Source organism: Solea senegalensis, linkage group LG4 (genome assembly GCF_019176455.1).
Source record: "Solea senegalensis isolate Sse05_10M linkage group LG4, IFAPA_SoseM_1, whole genome shotgun sequence".
Taxonomy (NCBI): domain Eukaryota; kingdom Metazoa; phylum Chordata; class Actinopteri; order Pleuronectiformes; family Soleidae; genus Solea; species Solea senegalensis.
The window spans coordinates 5447142-5466018 of NC_058024.1; the positions used below are offsets into that span (position 1 = coordinate 5447142).

Here is an 18877-nt window from a genome sequence, read left to right on the forward strand (position 1 = left end):
TATTAAAGACAATGACCTCATTATCACCAGGCCACTATTGTTAGCTTAAGGCAGTGGACTTTTGTGTTTACATTTACTAAATTAGACTAGTCTAGTCTAGTATCAGGTTTTGCCTGATGAAGATGGTTTGGACCAAACATTCAATTGTTAAAAAAGATGGCTGACCCTAGAATTAAAGCAGATAATTGGAAAACAGTGTGGCATATTTGACATATTGGGTGTTTAATATGTGGTCACAGCTCTGTTCTGGGCTGTTAGATGTTGTTTGATGTCCTGTCTGTGGGGCATTTGTTCTGTGACGAGATTTAAACGTGGATACTGACAGAGTTACTCGTGTTTGTCGAGTGATGAGCTGAAAATGATTGTCAGAGGTCGAACATTACAACAGAGGCTCCAAGTGGTGAGGTTATAACTTCCCTTTATTGAGTTGATTCATTAAGTTACACTAAAATAAATGAGCATCGAGTGCTTTCTGAAGAATTTACACAGCATTATCAATATCCGTCTCACGTCTTTGGCCTCGCTATTTGGCTGCAGGGAGAGAGAGAGAGAGAGAGATAATGAGAGAACATTATGTTTACCAAAGAGGTTTTAATCAAATCACAGTAGCCAGTGACACGAACGATAAGAGAAGAAGATGCAAGGACATGGACAGAAAGAAAATGCTCTACCTTTCTGACTCTCCCCGACAATTTGATGGACGAGCCCCTCGAGCACCGGTGCCACGTGGTCCAGCTGTTTGGGTGAAAGACGGACGGCAATCTCCACTGTTCTATCCTGAACACGCAACACAGAGAGAGAAGAAACGGTTTGGTAATAGTTTGAGATGCACGGATACCAGTTCTTTCTTAAACACTTAAATTAGACAGTATTGCCAAACATTTACAATCCCCTCCAAAAGTATTGGAAGACTGAGTCCAATTCCTTTATTTTTTATTTGCATTAACAAGAAATAAGTATGTACATTTCCACAAATTAATAATACTTAATATTTAGTGGCAAATCCTTTGCTATTCATCGTGTTGGTTCTTTATGACAGTGGGTTGTTTGACCATGTGAAGGCAGTCGTGTGCAGGAGTTCACTCACTGAATTTCCATCATGTTCCACCTGAGGGAGCTGTTGCACGGTGACTTCTTCAAACTGGCCATCCTCCGACCGGGGCTCCATGTCCTTTCTGCCCTCTTGTTTCTGCTAGACATAATAAATAGAGCATAATACACAGTAATACACAGCCTCCAAATATGAAGCTCCACAAAAATAACAATAATCTGTCATCAATAAACGTGATTGTATCTCAAGATGCCTGTGCTCTAAAATACTACAAGATCAGTTGAATTTTCTCATTCCGTCTTTCTCGTTGGACAAAATTATACAATTCTTTTTTTAAGTGACCTATTCAACATCACGTGTGTTTTGATTTACTGTGTGGAAAGATAGAGCTCGGGTTTTGTTTCTGGTTAAGGAATTATTCAAATATTTGCAGATTATTTTTGTTATCTTTTGGCCTTCTATTAACAGCCTATGCAAAATATTCTTTTGCAAAAGCATCTTCATCACCTTATGTTGTTTTTGTCTAATCTTGTCAGATTTTGCTCAGCTCTTGCTGTTTTTAAGAATAGAAAAGAACATTTTCCTTTGGTCTCACCTCAGAATATTTACATTAAAAAATACAAATTAAACAAAGAACAAATTAATTAATAATACATAAAATTGCTCTAAATATTATACTATCAGTGTCCAGCCTACACTATAGTTGGTTTATCAGTTATTGTGAGTATTCGAGACAAAAGAACCTTTGTATATCTTTCAAATCTAATCAAAATATTGGAGTTCCGTGTAAATGTGATGCTCCGAAAGAAATCCACCATGCAGTAGCGTTAGATATTGCAGTCTGTGATGTAACACAGTGGTTCCCAAAGTCTGGGTTGGGACCCACAGATGGGTCACAGGAGATTTTTTGGGGGGTCCCCAAACAAATTACCATAATTATCCCAATATGTTATTTAAGATGTACTGTATGTGTATATGTTTAAAATAACATGCATAAAAGTGAAGTTTCATTTCATTTTGAAAAACACAATACCATTAATTTAATTGAATCAGCAAGGAACAGCTGCTGATTACTTTTCTCTCCATTGACTTATCGATTAAGCTGATTAACTCCTCAGATCTCCGTCTGCACACTGTCCAATCCAACTCGAGCGGCTTACCTTCCACATCATCATGTCCTTTGGGCTGATGAAGGTGATGTGTCCCTCTGTCCTCTCGGCCAGCAGTGCCACCAGGCACGCCAGCACCACAAAACCAGCCACTGCTCCGCGCATGCTCATTCTGCTCCGTCCTGGACACATACGCATATGAACACACGTACACATACTGTACTCAGGCAGCAGTGGATTTACACACATGCACGGTGACGACGGGGTGAGTGGCACTGAGACCAGGACGCTTACAGAAATGAGTTTTTCTTGCACTGACACAGAGAGGTGATAGTCAAAATAGATGAAACATACAGTATTTTACATGATAAGATTAGGTGTGTGTGTGTGTGTGTGTGTGTTTTGGTATAAACACTGACCTTGTAAGGGAATCTCCTTAACTGGTAAGGTTTACGGTTAAGATTTGAATTGTGGTTATGGTTCAGGTTAGGGTTAACACTTTGTTTTTGTTTGTCTAAATGAATGGAAGTCAATGCATTGTCCTAAGAAGACTAGCTGCACAAACCTTTCTGTGTGTGTGTGTGTGTGTGTGTGTGTGTGTACACACGTGTGTGTGAGTGCCAGAAACCACAACTGAGTTTGGAAGGACACACACACACACAGACCAAGCCATGTTGTTATGCAAGGGAGAGGCTGACATCTAGATAAGAGATAGGGAAAGAAAGAGGTGGTTGGAGGAGTGTTGGGGGGAGACATGGAAGTATAACAAACAAACTGCTCCACTGTCCAAGAGAGATAAGATGCCGGATCAACAAGTTACTTACTTACAGCGGCAAAACAGCTCCTTTCACAGATGTTAAAGAATGAAGGCAAGACATCGAAAAGGGGGGAAAAGAGGGAGTAAGACAAAGGAAGAAGCTGAAGAAGCCACCATACAGTGTGTTACTCACGTGTTGTGTCAGCCTTGGTCAGTTACTTGGGGGAAGTGTGCTTTATGATGAGCAAAGCTCCACCGGTCTGAGTGTCAGCTTGTCTCCCTCAGCCTTTATATCAAGTCCTCTGGCTAAGCTTTTTTACTGTCCTTCCTCACATCCGCTCTCCTTCAAGCACTCTCCTCTATGTTCCTGGAAACACATATATTAGTCAGGAATCTGGCTTTTTTTTTTCCCTTCTCTTTTTTATGAGGGCACTCAGCTCACTATGTTGCAGGTCGGTGACAAAATGTCACAGTGATGAGCAGAACGGTAGTCTCTGCTCGGTTTGGGTTTTTATTTCCACATATTTACCAATTGTTGTGGGATGTTGTAGAGCGAAATAGTAAGTGCCAGTGCTCTTCCTTTGTGGTTTGTATGTCCGTGTTAATAAATCATTAAAAAGTAAATTATGAACATTTTCAGGAAATAAAATATAACAGACGATGGTAGTGAGGTTGTCATCTCTTTATTGAAATATTGACTTTATATTAAACTGGACTTCTCTTAGATTACCCTTAACATTTCCAACAATGATTTAAACTTCAAACACAAGGTCCATTTGATTTGGTGACCTGTTCTTATGCTCTCCACCAGGACACACCTGTGGCAAAAGGTCAGTGAATAAAACTAAACATTAGTTAATTTCCCATAGATATTGTTCTTGTTGAACAATAAAGATAAAAACAAATCGTCATCACGTCATGTAGTGCACCCCTGGGAATGATACGCTGAGAAATAACCTACACAGAGATCTCATGATTAGCGCCAGTACACAAATAAAAATTTCTGAGTGAAGTATTTTTTTTTAATAAATTGGGAAAAAGGAAAAAAGGAAAAAAGAAATAAAGATTCTTGTGTCGGACGTCGCGCTTGTGAGTCTTTCATGACTCTTCCAGTGACGACACTCGCAGCTCGCTTGACACAAAAATGGATGATGCTTTTAGAGGCCAAGCTTTGCTTTCATGGTCATATTGTGTATCGGCAACAAAAACCCTATTTAATTTATGCAATTTTCAAAGACACTTCAACAGAAACTATATGTGCACAACTTTTTACTTTAGTCACCAAATTAGATCCTGAAAGATTATTGCGATAAACATGACCTCAGTTGTGTGCATGTGTGTTGTTAAGTATAATTTTGTACAGCCCTGACCTGTTTACACAATCACATTATGGGAACTTGTCTTATTTGGGTAAATTGATAAATTGTGTGTGTGCGTGTGTGTGGCAAGAAGATGAAATGTCCAAAGAGGTCAGTCGTAAATTCTCCGCTCTAAATGAATATCCAATACAATGTGACATTTATGACCTGGGAGTAACTTATACCTGACCTTTCACAGAGCCACATGCACACGTTCCTTAGAAACCGTCCTGACAAGAGAACTCTAATAATAGTTTGCCCCAAATATGACACTTATTTCTCTTCCATCGTGCTGCTGAAATGCTATCTCGGGCTCTCTTTTATTTTACTGCTGTCAAGTGGACAACTGAAAACACTGCCGCTGATATATGTGGTTTATTGTGTTAAAATCAAGTGCATTTCTTTCTTGTCCAGCGCTAAAGCTGCCACACTGACGCACACATTTTTCCATCACTTCATCTTATGTTTGTTTATGACGTGTGTGTTGTTTTTAGAATGACAAGTCTTCATCATGACTAAAGGCTATAAACTGCATATACTATTATTCAAATCACACATATAAAAGAAGATGTATTACTTGTAAATGACATGCATTTTTTCTCTTTAAATCGACATCTACAAAGGCCTTAATCTGGCACAGGTACTGCTCTTGCTGGTTTTTAACTTCATTTGTCCAGCTTTTATATATCGACTATGAAGTGCATTTGGCTCTGTGGCCCAATCAAACACATATTGATGAGACATTAAGGATGAAATGAACACTTATTTGCCTCATACGGTGTTTTAATCTACATCACTCTTAGTGATTGCACTGACTCCTGTGCAAAACTAGCAAAGATAAATCAAAGTAGTCTGTTTTTTTTTTGACTATATACTAAAACTTGTCTTAATGTTGTTTATTTTTATGACAAATTATTATTTTTATGACAAATTATTAGGTACCATTTCGGGTGCTGAAAACCTGAAAATGCTTACCCTCAAGAAGAAATTGGTAAGTTAGCTCCTCATAAAAAATATTTACACATACATATAGAAATGACATATGTATATGCAATGACAAGTATACTGAGGCTTCACCAATACAAATGACAAGGTTATGCCATTGTGATATCTGATGTGATTGTGATGTTTATGCCTTGCTTATATACCAGTTTTTATTAAATTCTGGAAAATCTGAAAGCTTGTTTTAATTATTGAAATGCATTCATGCAATGCAACACTCAAACTCAACAAAACACACTCAAACAAAATTAATTAAATAAATAGTTTATGATTAATCTAGTAATCAATTAATTATCGATTAATTAATCGTTGAAGCATTAAATTATCCAAAGCAACAATGATCTGGAAAATATATTAACTTTGCTATATTACTGCCACAGTCAGGGCAAAGAATAAGTAGAACACCGTTGTTAATACAGAAAATAATATTTTTAGTCCTTTTCGAGAAAGAAAAAAATACATGAGCATTCCCCCTATTTATCCAGCAGGTGGCGGCTTCCTGCTGCAGTCAGATCTCGCAGTGTGACGCTGGTCTCGCGGTATTTGGGTCATGCCACCGTTGACTGATATCAGACTGAAACGTGTGCGTGCCGTCTTTAACCCCGAGAGGAGGCTGCAGTGCAGACGTGCGCTGCCGCACAGATTTATCCATCATGGTAAGCAATGTCGTGTTCGTTGCGTGGATGTACCCACAGACGTTGTCACTGTTTTATGCAACTGAATGTTATTAGTCAACTACGATATTAGAACAGAAAATACTAGTTTAGGGCTGTTCAGTGTGTGCGTATGTGAGGCCTCATGAGCGGGCTGGTGAGCCACCCATTTGGCTAACACTAGCAGGAAGGCGACTTTACCATACACAACTACCGATACTTAAACGAAGCATGAATAGTTGTTTTAGTCAAATTCGTACTGATGAAATCTAGTGACTTTAAACAGCTTTTTCTATAAGCATTTGAATGCTAACTTGGAGCCAACTTTAGCTGGGCTGCTAGCTTACTTTAGCTGGGCTGCTAGCCTACGTTAGCTCGTAAGCACTATTGCGCACGGGCACGTGTTAACACGTGGGTTCACCCTGGCCACCACGTGGCTGTGTTAAAGTTATGAGAATCTCCACGGAACATTTGACTGAAATGTCAACATAACACAATACTGCATGTCTAATTGAATATTAATATATGCTATCAAATGTACGGCTCCCCTGTATGCACCACGTGGAACTTGAGAAACACGTGTCACTCCGTTCTGAAGTCGTTGATAAACTATTTGGTTTTGGTATTGTGGTATAAAGATTTTGACTTAATATCAAATAAAATATCCAGCAGTGATTCTTGTGTATTTTCACTGGTCTCATGATTCGATTACATTTGTCTCTGACTGTTCTGTAATGCATTTTGTCGTCAAATGTCTGAAATGCCCATTTGTAATTTTCAAGGAATTGTTTAAGCAGTGATATTAACATGTAAGAAGTTAAAATTCTACTTACAAACACAGTGAAACTGGCCCGATGCTTAAATGTTTATCTTAAACACATTCTGAAGCCTAGCTGCAGCTTTAGCAAATAGTCAGCCAACAACCACCCCATTCTCGACCTTGTCGAATGTAAACTGTAACGTCACATTAGTATACTGGACACGGTATTGTAAATTATTATGGACAGAATTGTTGTAGTGTGCATTTGATTATTGTAGCTATGAATATGTAATGCATGTTTAGAGAACCTATTAGAAATTTAAAAGGCTTGGTGGTTAACCGTTTTCAATGTTTACTCCTCACAGGTGTTGCTGCATGTGTTGTTTGAACATGCGGCAGGATATGCGCTGTTTGCTGTTAAGGAGGTTGAAGAGATTGGCATGCTGCTACCACAGGTGGGTCCTCTGTCTTCAGTTGAACAGGCTTGAAGGATCTTTTGGATTTTCCCTGACTTGAATAAGCTGTAACCCTGCATGTTTCAGGTGGAGCAGAGTGTTCTGAGCATCGGGAAGTTCAACAGTATGGTTAGCCTGGCTGCCTTCTTTCCCTTCAAGTCTGCCCAGACTGCTTTGGAGAACATAAATGCAATTTCTGAAGGTGAGTTTTAGTTTATCATTTCCCCTGCCCAGTTAAGTCTTTCCTCAGTTGTAATGATGTTTTCAAATCTGTCAATCCACTGATTGTATGTGCTGACACCTTAATGTAAACCCTGAACATCTGAGGAAAGTTGGTTGAAGTATGAACTGAGCACTTAAGCATACTCGTTCCCAAGGAGTAGTGGACTATTTAGTTGGTGGTTATTCAGCTGTGTCATAATTCAGTGCAGAGCTGCAACTAAGATATTTTCTTAATCGATTAATTGGGTTTCTCATAAAATGTTGGAGGTGATGACATTCTCAAATGTGGTCTCCACAAACTGACATTTTTTGGTTTTGATGAGTTCTTTGTTAAATGTCACAAAGAACGTAGTACATATTCAAGTGTAAGAAACTAAACAAATCAGAACTTGTTTTAATTAAAAATAAACACCTAAATCAATTATTCAATGACTAAAATGGTTGATTAGGTAATTGATTAAGAATCGCTGCAGCCCTAATTCAACGGATAGATGTATTTCTTAAATTGAAGACATTTTTGCTGATCGGATTGGTCAAGTGCAGTTTTCAACAGTTCAGTTGGAAAACACAACTAGTTTCACCAAATCATTTAATCACATTCAAAGCAAGTGTTACATCTGAGTGATGGCATAGTAAGCCACAATCGATGGACCCATGAAGAACCTGATACATATGACAAATCAAAGCTACATCTTCCAAGATGTTTTATGAAGTCTGCATTGAAGTAAGAGAATCCTCCCTTTACCTGCAGGTGTGGTGCATGCTGACCTGAAGTTGTTCCTCCAAACAAACCTCCCACTCTCTGGAAAGAAGAAGGCTGTATTGGGGGTTTCGGATGCAAAGATAGGAGCAGCTTTACAAGAAGAATTTAGCATTTCCATCCAGACAGGTGGTGTGGTGGCAGAATTAACTAGAGGTGAGAAGCACTGTCAGGCTTTTTCAAATTAAAGTAGCCTGTTTTGATGTAATCTTTTGACCCTGAAACTCATGAAGGTTCATACTGAAAATCTGAACAGTATCTGGTCACACAATATTCACGCCCTCCATTCTCACTCATGCCCAAAAACCCTTGTATTGCCTGTGTCTTCTGTCAGGTTTGCGCCTGCACTTCCACTCTCTGGTGAAGGGTCTTACTGGCCTGGCCGCCTCCAAGGCACAGCTGGGTCTTGGCCATAGCTACTCCAGAGCTAAAGTGAAGTTTAACGTCAACAGGGCTGACAACATGATCATCCAGTCTATTGCTTTGTTGGATCAGCTGGACAAGGACATCAACACTTTCTCCATGCGTGTTCGGTATGGTTCCCTACATCACACCACTGCAAATTATTTTAATTATAAGTTCACAGGCTGATTTTTCAATCTGTCTGGTTAAATTGTTTGAAATTCTTTAATTAAACCACGGGTAGTGCACCTTCAAAGTCCTGGCTGTATAGAAATTACAGGAATGTGTCCTTGCAAATCTGCACTGCCAGGGCTTGCTTTGTGCTGCAACACTTGTGCATTTACTGGACATCTGTTGTCACAGTGTCTAGCTTGTGTTAGAAGTTGGGGCCCCCTGGTGTTTTTCCTTCTGACTTATTCCATCTTGTGTCCACAGGGAATGGTATGGCTACCACTTTCCAGAGCTCATCAAGATCGTGTCCGACAACTCAATGTACTGTCGCATGGCTCAGCTCATCGGAAACAGGAAGGAGCTGTCAGAGGAGAGTCTGGAGAGCCTGGAGGAGGTGGTGATGGACAGCGCCAAGGCTCAGGCCATCTTGGATGCATCGCGATCTTCCATGGGTCAGCAAGCATTGGTTTTTAATGCTCTAGGCTTCAATATAGACTTTTGAAACTGTACATTTTTTGAAAATCACAATTTCTTCACATGATGCCCCTTTTTTGCCCACCCTGGACTAATAATTGTCCTTGGTGACTAACACAGGGGGGCAGAATATCTCTCTCATAAACCTGTAGTGAAGGCACAAATCCTAACTGCGGATCCTGTCGGGAGAAACAACCACATGTCTCCTTTTTAAATAACAAATGTAGCACAGATTTAAATGTGTGTTAATATCCCTCTGATCTGCTCTCCAGGTATGGACATCTCGCCCATTGACTTGATCAACATAGAGCGGTTCTCCAATCGCGTGGTGTCACTGGCTGCATATCGTCTGGAGCTGCAGGAATACTTGCGTTCCAAGATGAGCCAAGTGGCTCCAAACCTGGCAGCCCTAATTGGAGACGTGGTGAGTAGAGACGGTAGTCTGTCGTGTAGGGCTGCAATCAATGATGTTTGCTCAACAGATAACAGTTGATTAGTTTAGTACCTGATACATTTTTGCAGCCCTAATGTAGTGTTAACATACCAGCGTGGGACCAGTGATGTTATACCAAATCTGTCAATCCCCTGAATTTTTTGTGTTGAAAACATAATCCGGTGCTGATGGTCCTCAATACAGCTTATCAATTTCATCGACAAAACCCCATAGCCTTGACTGAAAGCTTTTTTTTTTTTTCCAATAGGTGGGTGCTCGTCTGATCTCCCATGCTGGCAGTTTGACCAACCTGGCCAAGTATCCCGCCTCCACAGTCCAGATCCTGGGAGCAGAGAAGGCCCTGTTCAGGTACTGGGGCACCCCCTCCCTGCTGGGGAAACAGGTGGTTGCAGTGATGGCAGGGCTGGGCTGGAGCAGAGCAGGGTGACTGGAGAAGACACAGCTCAGGTTTTCTCTGGAGTGATCCCTCTCTCCCGAATGCACCCCCACAGTCTGAGCAGCCACCCACAGCACTGAGGTAGCACATTAGGAGCTTCTTAGTGGCTCTCCTATCTGAATTCACCCATAGACACTACATTGTAGATGCCTTGCACACCTTTCTACATGTTAAGGTGTAGTTAAAAAAAGAACACTTCACCATATCACACTTCATGGATGTGCCTTTTTTTTGGTTTTTAATAGTATTAAGTGTTTAATGTTTTCTTGAGTTTGAAAGTAGGCATTTTTTCCACACAGAGCTCTAAAGACCCGCGGCAACACCCCCAAGTATGGCCTCATCTTCCATTCGACCTTTATCGGACGCGCCGCTGCCAAGAACAAAGGACGCATCTCCAGATACCTGGCAAACAAATGCACCATTGCCTCTCGTATTGATTGTTTCTCTGGTGAGTATAAAAGTGTCTTGGCAGACCGTCCGCCTCCATTTGTCGCAGCCCCGGTCAAAATCAGCGTGGCACAAATTGCAGTGATGTTCACATTTTTCGTCAACAGTATTCATCCCTTGAGGTTGATGTTGATAAAGTTATTTCCTGAGCAAAGCCACTCTTTGTTTAGGATCCTGTTGAGCCTTTTGAAATCTTGCGCTGGAGTCGCGTTGAACTTTATATTTTAATCATTTGTATTGCAGAGGTCCCCACGTGTGTGTTTGGCGACAAACTGCGTGATCAGGTGGAAGAGCGTCTTTCATTCTATGAAACGGGTGACGTGCCACGGAAAAATGTGGATGTTATGAAAGAAGCTGTGAAAGAGGTGAGTTTGGTTAACTGTAACAGGCTGGAATCATTAAATAGTTGTTTTTAATCCCCTACGTTCTCCGATGCTGTGAATGATGACAAGTCTTTACCTGATTACTATGAGGGTAAACTGATTTAATGAGCCTGATGCAGCTTCATCTTTGTTAAAAGCAGAGTTTTTTTGTTTTTTTTAAAGTGACACTTTCTCCCCCTGTTCCTTAGGCTACTGATGTTACAGCAGAAATCAAGCGTAAACTAGAGAAGAAGGAAAAGAAGCGCAGGAAGCGCGAAAAGAAGTTGCAAGAACTTCAAGCGAACGGTGAAACCAATGGTGAAGCCGAGGTGAGTGTCGATTGCTCAGTTTTGCGTTTGACCACGCATGTTTAGATTTGAGATTGGACCCAAACACATGGTCCAGTCTCAGTGTACGACATGCTAGATCAGCCTGACTCCGAACCATTGGCAGGCCCTAAACAGTGGACTTGATCACTGAAGTGAGTCAGACACTGAAATTTGAAGGCGTTTTTTATTTTGACTGGTGTTCTAAACCTAACACAGCAAATTTAACTGTGCATATGTCCTCTTCTTGCAGGTGGAGGAGGGTGAAGCCGGTGCAACCAAGAAGAAAAAGGAAAAGGTTGAGGAAATGGAGGTAGAGGAAATCCCTGCTGAAGAGAACGGCGCGCAAGATACCCCAGCCAAAAAGAAGAAACGGAAAATCAAGGCAGAGGAGGTGGAGGAAGTGGCTGCCACAGACGATGTGGCGGAGCCAACTGACACTCCAGCGAAGAAGAAAAAGAAACGAAAGAGTGAAGCGCAGCCGGCAGAAGAGACACCCGACACACCTGTGACTGAGAAGAAAAAGAAAAAAAAGAAACAGGAGGCTGAGTAAAGAATGAGAGATGAGACTTTATTTTCGTGTACAGTTTTTTTAAAAAAAATGTTATTCTTTGTCTGAAGCTTTATGTAAGCAGCTTAATGGGTTTTTTTTTCTCTGTGCAGGTTAGAATGCAAACGGATGCTTGTAACTGTGCCTTTGAAGCCATTATTGTACTTCTGTAAATAAATTCTGAGTTTAACTTTTTGTCACATCTTCTCGTCAACTATTATTTTTCCCCCTCATGGGATTTGATCAGTAATTCTGTTTGTGCTATTTATGAATATAAATATTCATGAGTGTACAAATGTCAAATGAGGCCTTGGGTTTGTTAGAGCTGCTTTAACATGGATTTTTTTTTTTCAAAAATCTCAAATGTATGTCATGTGACCCACTGGCTTCAAAACCCCACTGCTAAATTGAGCTTAAAAGTCCACTTTGTCCTACTTAGAGCTCTGCAATACACATGTTAAACAGGTACTTTTTGTAGTGGAGATGCAACCTGGTGCTGTGGTGCGTAGAGCCGGTGGAAATGCACCATTAGAAACTACTGTCTTCCCTGTTTGGAGAGTATACAATATGAACAAAGCCTCTGTCCTGAAATAACAATTTACTAATAACTTAAATTAATATTTCACTAATGTGTAGTTGACCTGTTCTCTGAACTTCCTGTAGAGGGTCAACATGAGGTTTAAAAAGTAGATGATTAGAGGCTTCTTTGAACTTAGTGATATACTTCCCCTTACTCCCAGTTTTAAACACTAGAGGGCAGCATTGCACTGCAAAAGCTTTTTTTTCCTACATCCTGACAGTTACACCTGCTTTTGTGTGCTTAAGTTTTGGTGCCTGGAACTTAAAAAAAAAAACCGACTCTATAAAGATTGCTGACATCCTCGCACTGTCTTCATGTATCAAACCATTCACAACACCATAAAAACACTTGTCCCTGGGCAGAGTCCCTTGTGTTTTGTGGATTTAAAGTGTGGCAGCAGGAATTAGTTTTCCCCTGACAGAATGAGCCACGGCGCAGATTACCTCTGTCGGAATGAATGTTTGGGGTTTTGATAAGTGAGCAGCAGGTTTTCAGCCCAGCCTTCACACATGTATTAGCCTCCAGCATTATCAGCTCTGATTTGGTGTGGATATTTGTGAAGCAGCAGAAAAGGAAAACATCTTAACAACTGTGTGGCAAAGAAGAATCCCTATTTTCTGAGCGATGAAAGCTGGAATGTCATTTGCATAATTGCCCCATTAATATTGCAGATGGTGCTTCGCTCTATTCTCTCATGATGGCTTCAGATGGCTCCTCGTATCTGTGACTGTTGCTGCTGATGACAGTCGAGGCAGACCGATGATAAAACACACAGCACAGAACGGGCAAATGAGGTCATACAATAAATCAGGCGTGCACAATGAGCAGCAAATGTTTCCTAATGTGTCAGCATCCAGGCCTTATGTGTGGCTCAGTAAATTGCAATCCACTGTCTGGTTGTGAAGATGCCAAATGGTTATAAATGCAGTATATGTTGACTAAATGTGCATACAATGCATGTTATTACAGGTGAGGAGCAGCAGGTGGTGCTAGTGCTCTTTGTATTTTTCTGTGTCAGACCAGTTTCCATAAACAACAATTAGAACGATCACACTTATTCACACCGGTTAATGAAAATGCAGTTCTGTGGGATGGGCAATCAGATTATTATTCTTATTTTAAAGTGTAACTGAACAGGCGAAACCAGTGTATATGGATATCTTGTCATGTTATTCGCTGATCAAGTATTGAAGTCTTACATTGACTCTCTGCTCAAACAGTTGCTGCCTTTACATTTTTGCCATTGACTTTCTTAGTCCACGCTCAAAATCGTGGTTCATCCATCACCTCCTTTAAAATCCTTGAAAGTTTGTGAATTTGAGAAAGTTTTTGAAAATCAACACAAAAAAAGACATGGGTCACTGAACGTGCTGGAAGAAAAATGTGCTCTTCATATCTGACCACTTGATATCTTAGGCCCAAGCCCTTCTTCAGACTTCATAACACACAGCCAGCCCAAGGCATAAGCAAACCCCTTGGCTCCCTATAGTGTTTGGGGATCAACAAAACAACAATTTAACATATTAAAGAAATCTATCTTAAATCTAATCTTATTATTGTTATTTTGTTGTATATTGAAGTTGAAAATCACAAAGTTTAAAACCCAATGTTAAAAATCACTTGTTTACAGCAAATGCAATGTCTGCTGTGCTCTGTATACACTTTAATTTGCTTTCATTTGAATATCAATGTGCAAATTAATACTTTTAATACCACATTTGTGATTTTGCTACAATCTCTGCTTAAAAATAACTAACAACTATAATTGATGCAATGGATAGATTTACATTTGTATCAATAATATTGTGGGATGGGGCCACAAATCAAATTCTGCCCAGGACCCCATCAAATCTTGGTCCGGCACTGATTCTTGAATAACTTGTGCTTGAGGCCAAGTGAACATCACGTTCAGCTCTGAGTGAGAAGCGACACACTTCATTCAATATCCACACAAAACAAGAGTAACCTTCCGTTTACCCCGCTGTTCATTGATTACACTTTCATTATCAAAGCAATGCAAACATGCTTACCCTCCACTGTAGCGTGGCTGTCGAGCGTGTGCGAATAACCGGTGGTATTGTTGGAAATTTGAAGCATCTCTCCTGTGCTGTTGCCCCGCGTAAGATTACATCAGAAGCAGTCGGTTCAAGCAGAGAGCAACTTTCGTAAAGAATCTGAATATGGCAGAAATATGGTCGGGAGGCTCGTAATAGAAGCCGCCTGCAAATCAAGTATTTATGAATGTGCAAGTAAACATGATAATGGAGGAATAGGCTTGTGTCTGTCTGCGTACACTGTATTTACAGTCTTTGATGAGGCCTGGATGTGCATCAGAATGCAAAAGTGCCTTCTCTGGGCCTCGCGTTGAACACAAGGAAAGATTAGGGGACTAAAAACAAGTGTCGTGTTTATTCAGATTGATTAAATAAGTAGAAATTAGGATTCAGCTGGAGAAGACTGAGAAAACAGACATTAATAGAAGTTCATTGGTGGGGTAATTGCTCATTAGTTTTCATTTCCAGGCCATTTGCTGCTCGTGTTGAACAGAGTGAAAAGAGTGGGTTTTTTTTACGCTGCAGTTATCATCTCCAATCAGACGCTGTGTTTGACACACTGGGTCTCATTGACATTTGGCATCAGTGAGGTCACCCCGTGTGTTTATTTGCTATTCATATTAAGTTTTTGGTGAGAGTTTGAATCGCGGTAATCACACAACTCCCAAACTGAGTGAATAAAACCATTCTCTGTGTTTGCTCTGAAGGCCTGTGTCACTTCAGAGAGCACACATTACCGTCCTGTGAGTGTTTGACTTTTGTGGGTCAAATAAGACCGTGCGAGTATTCCCTCTTTTTCTCCTTTTATCTCAAAAATAAGATCATGTTTCTGCCTCGGTTTCCCGCTGCAACAGGAGTGTGTGTTTTCAAAGATAAGCTTTTTTTTTTTCTTTTTTTTTATTAAACTACTACGTCTTTAATGCATGCTGTTTTTTAGTCAAATGAGCTGCTTGGCTACCGAGATGGAGACCGTGCCCACCAATTTGGTTCAGAGTAAAATACTCTTCTACTGAACCTTCTAACACATATGCATGGCTTCTGGAGTCATAAATTATATATCATTTAGTTTAAAGAAGTTTATACATAAAGAAACGTGACAGAACAAGAGAAAATAAATCAATGAAATAACCACGTATAGCATGGTTGACAACTAGTTCCGAATTGTATTGAAAATGGTAAAAGTACAGCTCGGTGTTCTTTTTTTTTGGACTCAAACTTGGTGAAAATGAGATGTTACCGACACTTTCGTCAAAGAATCTAAACGAGATGAAAATACTAGGGCAGGATGAACTGGGAGGAGAACCAAACACAAGAGGAGAATAGTAAGAAGAGATAAAAATCCGACTCATCTCTCAGAAATTAGGGCCTTAGGAAGAAAGAGAAGAAAGGACATAGGGTTGAATTTCTCCTACGATGTCACAAAAGACAAAAACTCAGCTCAGCAGTTCCAACTGAAACAACCCGAAACTGAAAGTACCAGAGAATGTGAGCAGTAAAGTGTGGACGGATGAGGAAATCACAGCGTTTCTCTCGACATTAGTACAACAACAGATGGAAGCAGGAATGAATCGTTACCATGTATCAACAGCGACTGGCAGACTTTACGCTGCATTCCATTTACATCGGAAATCGGAAGTGGGAGTGACGTTAACCCCTGCCCCGCCCCTCCACGAGTTCAACACCTTGCAGTTAAGTTGTGAAAAACCCTGGATGCAAACAGTGTTCCCACACCTTGGTTTACATCACACTCAAGGACTTTCCAGGAACCAATTTGCTAAAATTCAAGGACTGCACGTGTGTGTGAGACTTGATTCAGAAGTTGCTGTTTGAATGGGAGCGATAAGGCCTCAGAGGAGAATGCAACACAATGGCCATTGAGTAGCAAATGCATGTTTTGTTTTTTTTTTCTTTTGTCAAAAAGAAAAAGAAAAGAAAAGATGTATTGTGCTGTGTAGAGAAGAAACGAGGACCCTCATAAAGGATAGTTCCCCTCGGAGATATGAAACCTGATTTATACATAGTTATTCGGCTCAGAACTGTAAAAGATTGACAACGGTGATTTGCCACGTCGCTTAATCTCTCTAAATGAGCAAGAAGTCAAGCCCCTGCACTAAATAATTCAATACAGCGCAATTCAGTTTCATCTCATTTTTATCTCTTTTCTCCCCTGTCAGCTCTCAGGAGCCCAGATGATTGCGACTGTATCAGCAGCCACTGCTGTATGTTCTTGGTGTGGAGCGGTGCTCATTAGGACCAGCCTTTTGAGAATAGGTAAAAAACAACAACAACAACAACAAAGAGAAGCGACACAAAATGGGAACCTTTATTCATCCATTAACGCCATCACCCGCACAGTGACATAAAAGTGATGTATTTTACTGTGATGGCTCCTCCACTATGTGCATATGCTCCACTATTATGACCTCTCAGTCAATTAAAGTCATCATCTTTTTCTCTGGAGTGTCTCATTGTCCACCATAAATAGGCTTTTTTATCTGCACTGGGAATATCAGTGATGACCACTGAAGCATCGGAGACTTCTCTTTTTTTTTTGTACAATCACGGCAGCACCATTTCCCGCCTCCAGTACTCTCATTTTTCCCTCCGTTCTCAGATATAATGATTTTAATATTCCATTGACTGTGTCTTTGCTGGTCTGCTGAGCAGGAAGCAGACGTTTCCATCAGGCAGAGCTGCGCCTGGCATTCATCATTAAATGTGTGCCCAGGAAACAGACAGCTTTTACACTCATCTGCATCTGCTTGGTATGCCAACGTGGTGAACATCCACATTATCCTACCCACACTGTTATTTCTGATTAGCATATAATGCATCAATTACCTCACTCTCTCTAAACAGAGACGCTACCACAAGTTTTTGTTTCCAAGGCAACGGCGAAGAGCGCCGGCGGCGGCGGGAGTAAATGAGTTTGGCAGCGGAAGTTGGATCCCGATGGCAAGAGCCAAATAAGAGCAAACAATTGTTGTCCGTTACAGGAAACTTGAACATATGGGGTGTGAGCAGGGGCTGCGCAAAACACTGAGTATTAACTAAACAATAACAATACATGGATACAATGGATACACACATAAACAAGCGGTAAACAATCAATGTGATGTAACCTAACTACGCGTTATGTACAAAAGTAGCTCCCTGCTGCTGCTGAGCCTAAAACACACACACACTCTCAATGTCGTCACAGGTCATGGGGCAAATGTCGAGAGGGAGTTTGACTTTTAATGGGCTGAGAAAAAACACTGGGCTGTTAAAGACGCTGTGTTGTGAAGAACTCTCAGCTCGTTAATTTTTAATTTAGTCTTCTTACTTGTCTGATTTGTCCGTGAGTTTGTTTTGTGTTAGTTTATGAAATCCCCCCAAAAAAATCTTTTGTTACTGAAGCGAGTGGGAAATTAAGGTTGCTTGGAAATTGCAGTGCAGCGGCGGGTGAGGGGACAAGAAGCATTTATCCTGTCAAGTTTGTCTTGTTTGGTTTGTTTTCTGAGCAGTAGCATTCCCGTCTGAAACTTTTCGTGGATGCTTCTTTGTCCAGGGTTCCAAAAGAATTCAAGGCCCTTGAAAGTATATCGGCACGGGTGCTTGAAGTTTGTAGGAGAATATCTGCCGCAGATGATGTGCCCTTGTTTGTTCCACCACCACCTACCGTCTCATGTGCCCTGCACCGCTTGATGTACGTAGACGAGGCCGACGCAGAACAACCGTGGAGTCATAATTACTAACAGTGTTGTGGTCACTGCACACTGTCTCGAGATTTCATGCAGATTCTAAGATCTCTGGTGTACAAAGGCTGACTTTGACCAAGAGCCCAAGGACAATCGCTTGGCCAGATGCAGCGTGTGCTGCAAATCAATAAAGTTCTGACAAGTTCCCATCTTAAGCTGTGTGCGGCACATTGGGCTCTTGAATTTGAGGGAATTGGTCCTGGAAAGGCATTGAAAAGTCCTTGAATTTGATGTCAACCAAGGTGTGGGAACCCTGTTTTGTCTTTGCAGACATACTCCAACTTGTTTGCAGGTGTCTGACTTTACTAGCGCGATGCTGCTGTCGTTACACAACAAAGAGATCACTTCCTGTGCGCAGTGCGTTAACTTCCATTCATTCGAACAGCCAAAACACAACCAGTTCCTCAGAAATGAGGTTCTGCCACATAAGGACCAGGTCCACCAGGAGACTAAAACCTGATAACACCACTGAATCATACCTGTAAACATCAGGTTATCAAAATATATCCATAGCGATAATTATCCGAGACGCCAGCTTACCATTCCCCGCATTATTTACGTGTAGAAAACATAATGCCATTTGTATACCATTTAACAGCTTCATGACAGATCTGACTCGCAGGTCAATAACAGTTAATAGCTGCAGTTGTTTTTCACAGAAATGTGCTTTATTTACTCCCACTGTGTGTCCAATTCCAATTATCACAATAACATCTTTTACCCGTGTTGAGGATGTAACAAATGCAAAACAGTT

At 40.8% G+C, this 18877-nt stretch overlaps 2 protein-coding genes and 2 non-coding genes across 6 annotated transcripts; 3 read left to right on the forward strand and 1 right to left on the reverse strand.

Annotated features, from left to right (window-relative positions):
- Nucleotides 1-401: 401 nt before the first annotated feature.
- mlnl (motilin-like) lies at nucleotides 402-3250 on the reverse strand. 3 transcript variants are annotated; one of them, XM_044023746.1, is made up of 6 exons: nucleotides 3111-3250; nucleotides 2985-3004; nucleotides 2212-2342; nucleotides 1088-1192; nucleotides 672-777; nucleotides 402-531 (listed from the first exon to the last, which is right to left on the reverse strand). In XM_044023746.1, the coding sequence occupies exons 3-6, from the start codon at nucleotides 2329-2331 to the stop codon at nucleotides 524-526; spliced, it is 339 nt and encodes a 112-aa protein (XP_043879681.1). In that variant the 5' UTR covers nucleotides 2332-2342; nucleotides 2985-3004; nucleotides 3111-3250; the 3' UTR covers nucleotides 402-523. The 3 variants fall into 3 exon arrangements, with proteins under 3 accessions (XP_043879681.1, XP_043879682.1, XP_043879680.1); XM_044023747.1 differs by lacking the exon at nucleotides 2985-3004 and having other exon boundaries at nucleotides 1088-1189; nucleotides 3111-3249; XM_044023745.1 differs by lacking the exon at nucleotides 2985-3004 and having other exon boundaries at nucleotides 3111-3246.
- Nucleotides 3251-5854: 2604 nt separating this feature from the next.
- nop56 (NOP56 ribonucleoprotein homolog) lies at nucleotides 5855-11951 on the forward strand. Its single transcript, XM_044023743.1, has 12 exons — nucleotides 5855-5933; nucleotides 7056-7145; nucleotides 7233-7347; nucleotides 8119-8283; nucleotides 8462-8660; nucleotides 8965-9152; nucleotides 9447-9598; nucleotides 9876-9976; nucleotides 10364-10512; nucleotides 10755-10876; nucleotides 11083-11202; nucleotides 11453-11951. Exons 1-12 carry the CDS (start codon nucleotides 5931-5933, stop codon nucleotides 11750-11752), a joined length of 1704 nt encoding a protein of 567 aa, XP_043879678.1. The 5' UTR covers nucleotides 5855-5930; the 3' UTR covers nucleotides 11753-11951.
- Nucleotides 9252-9371, forward strand: LOC122768897. Its single transcript, XR_006360392.1, has one exon. It is a non-coding gene; the product is annotated as a small nucleolar RNA SNORA26 (small nucleolar RNA).
- On the forward strand, nucleotides 10948-11011 carry LOC122768893. The gene has a single exon (XR_006360388.1). It is a non-coding gene; the product is annotated as a small nucleolar RNA SNORD57 (small nucleolar RNA).
- Nucleotides 11952-18877: the final 6926 nt, after the last annotated feature.